Source organism: Acanthochromis polyacanthus, chromosome 1 (assembly GCF_021347895.1).
Source record: "Acanthochromis polyacanthus isolate Apoly-LR-REF ecotype Palm Island chromosome 1, KAUST_Apoly_ChrSc, whole genome shotgun sequence".
NCBI lineage: Eukaryota > Metazoa > Chordata > Actinopteri > Pomacentridae > Acanthochromis > Acanthochromis polyacanthus.
The window spans coordinates 13068753-13081774 of NC_067113.1; the positions used below are offsets into that span (position 1 = coordinate 13068753).

Consider the following 13022-nt stretch of genomic DNA (forward strand, 5'->3'; position numbering starts at 1 on the left):
GTGTAGATCAAAGGTAAATTGTTGCAGTGCGGCTGAGACTGCAGCACCACTGTACTGAGGAGGATCTTTTTAAATGTATAACTTCCGAGCTGCATCACTATAGTTTGTGTTTAATTCACTTCTGTTGGCAGCATGTGTTTTGCAATTCTTGTATAGTAACTGAACGAGATTAATTTTTTTTTTACTTTGAACATTTTTCACTTTTTTAATCAAATATCAAAATTGTGTAAATGTCATCCTTCTTTTCTCTGCAGATCGTTCACATGGGCTGGGCATGTGAAAGCCCTGAGGACAGCACTGCTGGTCGAACTTCAGTATTCAAGTTCCTGGCACTGAGAGGACCATATTTTCATATCTTCAGAAGTCCCCCGGTAACTAGTCTTTCGTCATTTTCCAATTCAATATGTTTTTCATTAGTCGTACTGATCTTTACAAAACCTTTTAAAAGAAATAAAAGATTTTAATATTAAATTTTTTTGAAATGTTTTTTCCAAAATCTGAGGCATGTCTTTGGCCCTCATGACTTTCTTAAAAAAAAACTATTGGAAACAATTAATGAGCACTGTTAGCATAGCCTCGGAGTTGTTAAGAGTCTTTTTGAATTTGTTTTTGTAAGAGGTGTGAAGATTTCACGCTGCTGCTAGCTAATCTGTGTTTGTCCCTCACTGTGCTGCATGTTTCTTGTCTTTGAAACAAGTTGGCAGCATTTGTAAAGTTCTGTATGCTTCCGTTTTAATTGAGTAGAGGAAGACAGGCATGAAGCAAATGCTGATGAATTGGTATTTGTTGTGGTTGTGGCTCAGTGTTAAATGACAGATAAATGAGATGTGCTGCTGACTACAATGTGGTTATTTTCATTTTTTACAACTGAATGTTAATTAATCTGTCAGCATATATGGCTCTGCATGGAATATCAGTTGGGCTATTTTATTCCACCCGAACAGTATACCAGATGAGCTCTTTCTCAAACTTGAATTCTGAGGGCTTTGGTGGGTCAGAACCCCCAAGTAGAGCTTGAATATTTATAAAGAAGGAAGGGCTGTACATGTTTTATGCCACTTGAAATGTAAATATTACAATATTTTTCTGGATCATTTTATTTCCATACACACATTTTTCATTTTGATTTTAAGAAATTGACAACTCTAACGCTCACTGGGATGTGGTACAAGTCATACGTACAGTGGGTACGGAAAGTATTCAGACCCCTTGAAAATTTTCACTCTCTGTGTCATTGCAGCCATTTGCCAAAATCAAAAAAGTTCATTTTATTTCTCATTAATGTACACTCACCACCCCATCTTGACAGAAAAAACAGAAATGTAGAAATTTTTGCAAATATATTAAAAAAGAAAAACTGAAATATCACATGGTCATAAGTATTCAGACCCTTTGCAGTGACTTCCATATTTAACTCACATGCTGTCCATTTCTTCTGATCCTCCTCGAGATGGTTCTGCTTCTTTATTGGAGTCCAGCTGTGTTTAATTAAACTGATTGGACTTGATTAGGAAAGGCACACACCTGTCTATATAAGACCTTACAGCTCACAGTGCATGTCAGAGCAAATGAGAATCATGAGGTGGAATGAACTGCCCAAGGAGCTCAGAGACAGAATTGTGGCAAGGCACAGATCTGGCCAAGGTTACAAAAGAATTTCTGCAGCACTCACGGTTCCTAAGAGCACAGTGGCCTCCATAATCCTCAAATGGAAGACGTTTGGGAAGACCACAACTCTTCCTAGACCTGGCCGTCCAGCCAAACTGAGCAATCGTGAGAGAAGAGCCTTGGTGAGAGCGGTAAAGAAGAACCCAAAGATCACTGTGGCTGAGCTCCAGAGATGCAGTCGGGAGATAGGAGAAAGTTCCACAAAGTCAACTATCACTGCAGCCCTCCACCAGTCGGGGCTTTATGGCAGAGTGGCCCGACGGAAGCCTCTCCTCAGTGCAAGACACATGAAAGCCCGCTTAGAGTTTGCCAAAAAACACATGAAGGACTCCCAGACTATGAGAAATAAGATTCTCTGGTCTGATGAGACCAAGATTGAACTTTTTGGTGTTAATTCTAAGTGGTATGTGTGGAGAAAACCAGGCACTGCTCATCACCTGCCCAATACAATCCCTACAGTGAAACATGGTGGTGGGAGCATCATGTTGTGGGGGTGTTTTTCAGCTGCAGGGACAGGACGACTGGTAGCAATTGAAGGAAGGATGAATGCGGCCAAGTACAGAGATATCCTGGAGGAAAACCTCTTCCAGAGTGCTCAGGACCTCAGACTGGGCCGAAGGTTCACCTTTCAACAGGACAATGACCCTAAGCACACAGCTAAAATAACAACTCTTCAGAACAACTCTGTGACCGTTCTTGACTGGCCCAGCCAGAGCCCTGACCTAAACCCAATTGAGCATCTCTGGAGAGACCTCAAAATGGTTGTCCACCAACGTTCACCATCCAACCTGACAGAACTGGAGAGGATCTGCAAGGAAGACTGGCAGAGGATCCCCAAATCCAGGTGTGAAAAACTTGTTGCGTCATTCCCAAGAAGACTCATGGCTGTACTAGCTGAAAAGGGTGCTTCTACTCAATACTGAGCACAGGGTCTGAATACTTCTGACCATGTGATATTTCAGTTTTTCTTTTTTAATAAATTTGCAAAAATTTCTACATTTCTGTTTTTTTCTGTCAAGATGGGGTGGTGAGTGTACATTAATGAGAAATAAAATGAACTTTTTTGATTTTGGCAAATGGCTGCAATAACACAGAGAGTGAAAAATTTCAAGGGGTCTGAATACTTTCCATACCCACTGTAAGTATAAATGTAAATATACATTGCGGTGACGCAGAAGTGCAGTTGGTTTGCTTTGTCTGCTTGGTAGTAATATTCCATGTTTGCATGGTTTTGATTGGGTTGGTACGGACTTACTTGAACAAATGTCATGCTGCTGTGAAACAACATTTAATATGTATTAAGTTGTATCTAGCTTGTTAGTGATGCAAACACAAGAGCCAGTGTTCTGTCAATGTAGCCACATGCTGTTTTCTCATTTTAGCACCTCTTACAATCTGTTTATAGACTCAGTCAGCTCTGACGTCTTCTGACTTTACTGAGCTGTGGTAATTTGGGTAAAAGTAACTGTTGTTCAGCTTGTGTTAGTTTCAAGTCAAACATGATCTGCTCCGTTTGAGTTACCATTGTTTGAACTTCACAAAGAAACTGAATACAGGGACATAGAAGCCGAGACCCTCTATACCAGTGGTCGGCAACTGGCGGCCCGCGGGCCCAAACTGGCCCTTCAGGAATAATATCTGGCCCGCCAGATGATTTTGAAAATTTGATTTGGCACGGAGCCAAGCCAGTCCGTCAAGACTGCTGCCGGTCATTTCCGCGTTTGCGCTACTGGCCGGACACGGTTGTACCAGCCAGATTTCACTGAGCAACAGTGTGTGCAAAACGTGTGTGTCTCGGGAGTCATTTTTAATACATCTGTGATCAGAATTGAGACGAGTGTCCCAAGCAGCGGCGATCAGCTGTAGAAGCTTCGCTGCTCGCGGTATCGCCGCAGCCCCGCCTCCCCTCGTGAAATCGGAGCGCACCCCTCCGCAGGTTGGCCCGCTGTTCAATTGTTTACAAACATTTTGGCCCGAAGCCACATCTACTTGCCGACCCCTGCTCTATACTATTGTAGCAGTGCAACTGTAGAGCAACACATATACTACAGAAGTATAAATGTTCACAGGAATATAAATGAAGCTTAACCGTTGTATGAAGTGCATTATGGAGTTAAAACAAAGAGGTTGGACCTTTTCAATTCCACTTCTACATGTCCACATTTCCAAGTGTCCATGGTTACAACACTGAGCCCCATATTGCACTAGATGTTCAAGTCTTTCACATTAGCACGCTGCTAGCAGTATTTACATTAATTCTACAAAATCACTCCACAATGGTTCACATTAATTGCAGATGGTTTGCAACTCTGAAAAGTCACAGGGGCGACTATTTCATCTTAACTTTTGAAAGTGGTGACTTAATCAGAATAAGTGTGGCTTTCATGACACAAATAAGTCTTTCAGAAATGTGTGTTTGCTTGTAATTGACTGGCAAATGCAGCACTTTACAGGACAATGTCAATAAACATGGTCTGTTTATGCTCAGCGCTTTTGATATGCTGAAGTCGTGTGCATTACACCCCTCCACAGACTGGCTCCAATCACATAAATGTAAGGGTTCAATTTTTCATGCTGGGCTTAACTTATACTAAAGATGGTGGTGACAGCAAAGTATTGGTGCAATGTGCAGCTTGTCAGCGTCATCCAAGAACCCAGAGTCACACTAATTATTGCCCTCAACAATGTTACTCTTCATATAAAGTTTTCAAGACAAAATTCAAGTTTTTTTTCAAAATATGTACCGGAGATTAATGGTTTTTTAGAAGTGAATGCAAGAACTAATATATATATATATATATATATATATATACCGGGCTTTGCAAAAGTTCTGTTACACTCGATTTCATGATCTTTAGAGATGTTTACATGTCGGAGTGAAAAATTCCATTAAATAAACTGAAAGTTCTACCTTATAGGCAGGTGTCCTTAAGACAAATTTTTTCTCCGGTGAAGTTGTATCAAGATGGAAGTCAAAACAGTTGAGATATCTGCTCTCCTTTGTGCTGAACATCAGCCAGATGACCATCCACAGAGTTGCGGAGAGGCTAAAGAATGGTGAAGATCTTTCAGGTCTTCACCATTCTTGAAAGATCACTGAAAGATCTTCACCATTCTTGAGCCTCTCCGCGACTCTGTGGACGGTCATCCAGCTGATGTTCAGCTGCTTGGCTCTGTCAGACTTGTTGTGGCCAGCATGAAGGAGAGCAGATATCTCAACTCTTTTGACTTCCATCTTGATACAACTTCACAGGAGAAAAAAATTGTATTAAGGACACCTGCCTATAAGGTAGAACTTTCAGTTTATTTAATGGAATTTTTCACTCCGACATGTAAACGTCTCTAAAGATCGTGAAACCATGTAACAGAACTTTTGCAAAGCCCGGTGTATATATATATATATATATATATATATATATATATATATATATATATATATATATACTTTTCATAGGCAACAAACTGTTTATTTTCTTTACATTTGACCAGTTGCACTCCAAAAAAAATCGGAAGCAGAAGTGGAGTTGCAGAGCAGGACTGCTGGCTAGGCTAGCACAACAGCCACACAAAACACCGATCCCAAGCATCTTCCTGACTAACGGCAGGTCCATCGTTCAGAAAACAGACGAGTTAGAATTGCTGCTAGTCAGCAACAAAGCCATACAGAACTGCAGCACAATTATTATCACGGAATCCTGGCTACATCCACTCATTCCCGACGCTGCTGTTCAGCTAACAGGCCGCAACCTGCACCAACATGACTGCAACGCTGACTCCAGTAAGAGCAGAGAGGGGGACTTTGCATCTACACACACAATGACTTGTGCACAAACAGCAAAATCATATACACCCACTGCTGTCTGGACTTGGAGGCCATTTCAGTCATGTGTAGACCCTTTTATTTACCCTGGGAGCTCAGTGTGGTGGTCATAACAGCAGTTTACATTCCACCTGATGCTAATGTTAGCCTACCCCTCTCGTACCTGCATGACGTCATCAATAAGCAGATGCAGGATCACCCAGATGGAGCCTTTGTTGTTGCTGGGGACTTTAATAGAGCCTGCCTAAAGACTGTGCTCCTCTTCTCATGGCATTCCAAAGAAACCAAGCTGTGTCGGCTACAAGTATGTCCAATGTGCAACCAGAGAGGAGAACACTTTAGACAGTCTATTCTAACCTTAAGCAGGCCTACAAAACTGTCCCCCGCCCCCACCTGGACATGTCAGACCACCTCTCACTGCTCCTAGTTCCTGCATATACCACCATCAGGAGGAGAACAAAGCCAGTGATTAAGATTGTTAAAACCTGGCCACCAGCACCACTCAGCCAGCTACAGGACTGCTTCGAGAGTACAGAGTGGTCTGCATTCAACCATATAGACGTACAGCAGTGCACAGACGCCATGTTATCCTACATCAGTAACTGTACAGATACTGTTACTGTGAATAAGCAGATCAGGAGTTATTCCAACTAAAAGCCCTGGATTACATCTGAGGTGAGAACGCTCCTGAGAGCATGGAACTCTGCTTTCAAATCAGGGGACAGGGCCCTGTACAGCACAGCTAGATCTAACCTCAGGAGAGACAGCAGAGCGGCGAAGGAGGAGTACATGAGGAAGGTGGAATTTCACCTCGAGAACAACGACCTACGGCGGATGTGGCAAGGGATCCAGCAGCTGACGAAATACAAAAGCAAGTGGCCGGCAGCAGCCAACACAAAGGCCTCATTAGCGGATGAACTTAACAGCTTCTTAACGCTTTGAGTCATCAAGATCAGCCTCTCCACTGGTGCCTCGTCGACCCTCTAGCCCCCAGTCTCTCACTGTCCAGGAACATCGGGTGAGGCATGCATTGAAGGCAGTAAATCCAAGGAAAGCTGCCGGACCTGATGACGTTTTTGGAATGGTGCTTCGTGCCTGTGCAGATCAGCTGGCAGGAGTTCTGACAAGGATCTTCAATTCATCCCTGTCACTGGCCAAAGTACCACCCTGTCTAAAGGCAACTACTATTGTTCCAGTGCCATTAAAGACCTTAATGACTACAGACCAGTGGCACTGACGTCTGTGGTGATGAAGTGCTTTGAAACGCTTGTTCTCCAGCACCTTAAGCCTGTCTCCCCCGGAACTTCGACCCACACCAGTTTGCCTATAGGGCAAACCGGTCCACAGAGGACGCCATCACTACAGCTCTTCACACAGCCCTGAGCCACCTAGAGCTCCCAGGAACTTACGTCAAGATGCTGTTCGTCGACTACAGCTCAACGTTCAACACCATTAGCCCTGATACCCTGGTGGAGAAGCTGGTGAACCTGGACTTAGATCCCCTGATGTGCTCCTGGATCAAGAACTTCTTGACTGACCGACCACAGGTTGTGAAGGTGGGTCAGCTCTACTTATCCACCCTGAGACTCAGCACTGGTTCCCTCCAGGGCTGTGTGCTGAGCCCCCTCCTGTACGCCCTCTACACGTACGACTGTACACCCAGCCACCTCTAGAACACCATCATTACCGATGACACCACTGTGGTTGGCCTCATCTCAGGGGGTGATGAAACGGCGTACAGGGAGGAAATACAGGAGTTTGCATAGTGGTGTTTCAGGAACAACCTGAAGGTGAACACCAAGAAGACCAAAGAGATGGTCATTGATTTCAGGATGGCATAGGGGTGTTTATGCGCCACTATCCATCAACGGGGTCTGTGTGGAGAGAGTGGCCGCCTTCAAGTTCCTTAGGGACTCATTTATCTGAGGACCTCACCTGGACAGTCAACACAGCAGCACTAATTAAGAAGGCACAGCAGAGACTCCACTTCCTCAGAGTGCTGATGAGGAACCACCTGGAGGAGAGACTACAGGTGTCCTTCTATCGGGCCACCATAGAATCTGTGCTGACCTACTGTGTGACTGTCTGGTTTGCAGCTGGCTCCGCCGCAGACAGGAAGGCTCTGCAGAGGGTTATCAGGACAGCAGAGAAAATCATCGGCTGTCCTCTGCCCGATCTGGAGAACATTGCAACCTCCTGCTGCATCAGCAAAGGGAAAAAGATCTGGGCAGACAGCACACCCCCTGGCCAGAAGCTGTTCAGCCTGCTGCCATCATGGGAGAGACTGAGATCCTCAAAATGCAGGACAAGTAGGCTTGTAGAAACAGTTTCTATCCATGGTCCATCTCCTGAACTCCAAATACCCGTCTACTTGAATGCACAATGCCACTTTTTGCTGCTTTCGTACAATTTCCTAACATATTCATATTCTACTGGTTCTCATTGATTTCATTTACCTCCCATATTGTATATATCGGGCCTTCTTTACAGATGTTGTCATTTTAAATATTGTTTTGTTATATATGAACATTTGATTCTACTATTTAATGTTGATATTTTATTTCTTATTGCTTGTTGTTGTGTACCATCCAGTGGAATCTATTTATATTTTCGTCATGCCATGTATGATGACAATAAATCCATTCTAATTCTAAATCTAATTCTAATAGATGGGTGAAAAAGCCAGAAAGTAGGCAGGTTTTGGAAGCTTTTGCAACAGCGTATTCATAGCTGAGGTCTCCGGAGAACATGTAGGCATCATCCACAACATAACAGGGATAATTTTTCTTTGCTGAAGCGATGCCCACAGCAGGATGAAGGTTTTCCGTTCTTAGTGTTGTTATGAGGCCTCTGACATCTATAAAATAGTTTGTACTGTACTGTACTACATTATTTCTATAATAAACTTAATAAACAGATATATTATGAAAACAAGCTGAGGTAAAATAAAGACTAATCATTAGATCATATTTGATATAAAATCAGTGTCCAGTTGGAGCTTAAAATGTTGCCAATTGTCTCTCATGGGTAGTGAATGAGGGATGTGTTTTTTGTGCTGTCTTTGTTTGCAGCACAATAAAAACTCTGTTCTCTCACTGGTATAAAACCCACTGTGACGCAAAATGTGTCCTTTTCATCCTCCTCATTTAAGAAGTGTTTCTGCAGGTTAATCACATTTACTCTCTGGATGCTGTGATTTGCAGTACCAAGATGGGGTCTGCACATTTTGAGTCATTCAGTCTCTCCTGGCCTGTCTTTCCTGCTAAGCTTTTGTCACCCTTTAACACAGTTTGACAAGCTATTGTGGCTCACTTTCTCCATTTTGAAGGTTCCCGTAGCAGACGTTTGTGTGCACGTTCTCTCTTTCAAAGTTCAGACTGCGACAGGCTTTCAATCATGTTCTAAGTGCACTGTAAGGACAGATTTCAGCCCATGTGTTTGTGGCCTCGAATACCTGACAATCACCATGACGATCCAGAGATGGTAACATTGTGTGGACCTTCTGTCTGAATATCAGCTAGTGTTGACATGATTATTAATTGTAATTATTCAAATTGCTGGCGCAGTTGTTTGACGTGCATGAATTTTAGTGGTTTAATCAGTGACTGGAGAGAAATTTTTAATAAATTCAGGGGAAACTCCTACGAACAGTCTGAAGCACCAAACCAAACTACAGCTCCTTTGGGTTTTCCTTCCCACGGTCACTAACTGCTTCTTCATAGTTAATTCAAATGAGACTTTGGATTGTTGGGTTCACTGCTCTGTATATAGAACTCGCAAGGTCTTCACCTTACTGTGCTAAGTGCTATGAGATGACATTTGTTGTGAACTGATGAAATATACATTTAATTGAATTGAGTAGAATTGTTAATATTTTTCCAAAAACCCGGATTATGTTCATTATTAGTGATTATCATTAATCTGGGCATCTGCTTTCATGACAGTAAAATTTAATTTTTAATGGATATTTCAGTTTTTAGCCTGATTCATGTGAAATTATAAAGTTACATTGGCATTCAAACTGTGCCTTCTCTGTGATGTTTTCGGACAAATAGTGTTGTTGAACTGTAGAAAAAGCCTTCCCTAAATAGCATTGCACAGCTCTGTGGCTTGTGCGTGCCTATCCATTAATGCGACTGCATGCAGTCTTGTGCCATGTTGAAAGTGATATAAAAATATTACTAGGTCTGACCCAGTAAGAATGCCCCTGCAATTTTAACTGAAGCGAGAACTGGGTGCTCATTCACACACAACGCCAGCACGATCAGTTGCTGCTCGGTTAATGGAAAGGAGTGAATGTCTGAAAAGGGCTATACTGATGTGCTTTCAGTGCAGTATCTCCCCTCTAACCAGGGAAGGAGATATGAAGATAGAGATATCTGACATAAAGATTTCAACCTCAAACTTTTGACTCTAACTTTTGATTATAAACTTAATGACCCTCATATTATTTGAAATCTTGCTGTTAAACTGCAAGACAAAACTGAAAAAAGTGCTAGTTACTGTTACGATGGGGTAAAGAAAGTAATTCATGTTGAACAAAGTTTTGTTTAAAGAGGAGGAAAGGCATTCAGATTTACTAAGCCCATTGTAGGGTATCTAAGTTTCTCAAGCTTGAAATGTCTATTAGACTCTGCAACCATTTACATTATTATGGTGGTTTGGCAGATTTCAGTGAATCAAGATTATCCGTCATGGCAGTAATGACAGAAAATCATCACTCTGTTCACCTGTAAGTGCAAACACTCCAGGAGCAACTTCAAATACAGCAATTGTTAGATCTGTGAGCATCTCATTTTAAGAAGTAGCGGATAACGAGAAGTAGTGTGGTAATCTCAAACCAAGATGAACCAGAGCTGGTTGATTCCAAATTATATGATACAGTGTCCTCATCTTGATGACAGCAGAAACAGTATCTTATGTAATCCTTGAATCATCTATCTGTTATCTAAAACTGCAGTAGCCCATGTCAGTTGCATATTTGAAGTGAATTTTGGAGCCTGCAGACTGCCATATACAGTACGTATCAGAGTCTTAAGCCCGCTATTCTCCAAGGTGATTCAGCAAAAGGGAAACCATTTCTTCATTTTAGCTGCATAGTCCGATATCAAGCTTCTCTGCAGAGAGTCCCAGACTACAAATTTATCTATCCAACCTCATGTGGGTGGGGAAAGGGAGATTTACAAAGACCTTTACACTAAATTTCAAACCTCAATATATCTGTAGAAATAGGAGTGTGAGATATCATCCTGTTGTCTCATTTTTTTTCGTTCAAAAGAGAAAAAATGATTGTCTTGGAAGAAAATTCTTACATCTTAATCCCAGCCACAGTGGGATGGTTGAGTTAAGAGGAAAAGGCTGGAATAGAGCATTGGCTGTAATTGACTAATTGTCACAGAGGGGTTTCTTTGGCCTTCTAGCTCAGAGATACTGATGCTTCCTGGCCCTCATAAAATGCCTGGTAGTGGGATTAGATCCCAGTTCCTTGTGTGGTCATTTTGAGAGTCCAAGCTGAATATTTTAGACAGTATGCAAGATGACAGTTCAATATTTTCAGAAATACACTTATTTGCTTACTGCTGCTGAGAATGAAGGTGGATTCTTAGTCTGTCTGAACTGCTCTTTGGGTGGATGGATAGTTTTGGACACTCCCTTCGCTTAAATCTTTTACAAACTGATGTCTGTTGTTATGAGCTGTGTTGTAGGCAATGAGGAGCTATAGTGGCCACACCGTAAAAGTAGTTTTTGGAAAAAGAAAAACTGAAAATCTGGCAGCAAGGGTGGCTGAAAAAATCTGTTAAAAACAGTACATAAAAAACTGGTAAAGAACAGTTATGTGTTGTGACTCGGTCTGTGGGCTGCACAGTGGGTAGTGGTTAGCACTTTCGCCTTGCAGCAAGAAGATCCCCAGTTCAAATCCCGGGCCTGGGATCTTTCTGCTTGGAGTTTGCATGTTCTACCTGTGCATGCGTGGGTTTTCTCCGGGTACTCCGGCTTCCTCCCACAGTCCAAAAATATGCTGAGGTGAATTGATTACTCTAAATTGCCCGAAGGTGTGAATGTGAGAGTAATTGTTTGTCTGTATATGTAGCCCTGTGACAGACCGGCGACCTGTCCAGGGTGTCCCCTGCCTTCGCCCAAGTCAGCTGGGATAGACTCCAGCACCCCCTGCGACCCTAGTGAGGATAAAGCGGTATATAGAGAATGGATGGATGGATGGACTCGGTCTGTCTGCTAAGGGCCAGTGATCAGGCAGCTTTGTCACATACATACATTGTCAAAAATCAATTCTGGATCAAAACCTGGAGTCTTCAAAAAGTTTTCGAGAAAGAGTCTTCAAGTAGTCTTCAGAGTCTGATGCGAGTAATGTTCATACAGACGTTGTATTCGAGATTTTAACTGCTGAAACAAAGCATTGCATAAACTTTTATACCTATGCAAATGTCTTCTAAACACACCTCCTCCACCCTGGAAGCCACACCCATCATCCTAAGACCCAATCAGGGTGCCCATAAAGTAATCGTACCCAAAGTTTGGACCCCCTCCTCTCTTTATTTCTGCTAGGTCGGCATTATTTTCTGCTTAGCTCAGCATGCCCTGAGTTTCAACTCACGAGCGCTGACGTAGAGAGGACATGAACTTCCTGTCTCATTCCTAATGTGGGAGGATTCCGCTGGGCTGCCGCATTCCACAAGATTATTGAATGCGCTCATAGCTTCAGTTCACCTGCTGGATCTCCCCATCTTATCTTTGTTAGCTCTTACATTTGTTTCACACATTTCACTTAATTCAGTTTTATCTTTTTTTCGATTATAACCCACAACATATGTGCCTCGAAGACGATGTATAGATGGTTTTATTATTATTGTTCTATTTTACTCTATCACTGAAACAATAATAACCACCAAATAAATAACTATGAATAAAATACAATAGAAATTTACAGATATCACATAAAAATCACAGAAAATTCCATAAAAAATATTACAATGTGTATTAAAAACTTTTCACAATATAAAATCCCTTTAGTACAGAAATGATAGAGTTGCCATAAAACACCTCTGAAAACATGAGAAATGTAGTTGTACAACAGAGATTGAAAAACTGTAAAATAACTGTACATTTTTCACAATGTTATAGTTCCAAAAATTGTTAAAATGTTCGTTTTTACATTCCATTTTTTCTTGCTTATTCAAATATTCCACCCAGATAAACTAGTGCTGAACTATTGCATGTACATTTCTAGCATACAGCTAAAAGTAGCACTATCAATGTTGAATATTGATCATAAACAAGTCTTAATTCTTATGGTAGTGCAGAATGTTGTACCATAGCAAGGTCTTACTGTCTTATTTGTTGAATTTGGATCTGCCACTTGCGCACAGTCGGCTTAATGGTCTAAAGGTTTTAAAATCTGCCGTCCACCATCTCTAGGACTCCATACCTAATAGATTCTAATGTCTTTAATTCCATTTTGCTTGACCAGGCACTGTAACTTCTTGAAGTCTTTTCCTATGTCGGCTCCAGAAAGTCT

The 13022-nt window shown here is 41.9% G+C and overlaps 1 protein-coding gene across 4 annotated transcripts in view; it reads left to right on the forward strand.

Moving 5' to 3' along the window:
- Positions 1-13022, forward strand: part of sntg2 (syntrophin, gamma 2) — a 172309-nt gene that overhangs the window by 114351 nt on the left and 44936 nt on the right. For all 4 annotated transcript variants that reach the window (XM_051951641.1, XM_022198754.2, XM_022198755.2 and 1 more), the window contains exon 12: positions 255-371. In XM_051951641.1, coding sequence (XP_051807601.1) covers positions 255-371 — 117 coding nt within the window. The remainder of the gene's footprint in view (positions 1-254; positions 372-13022) is intronic.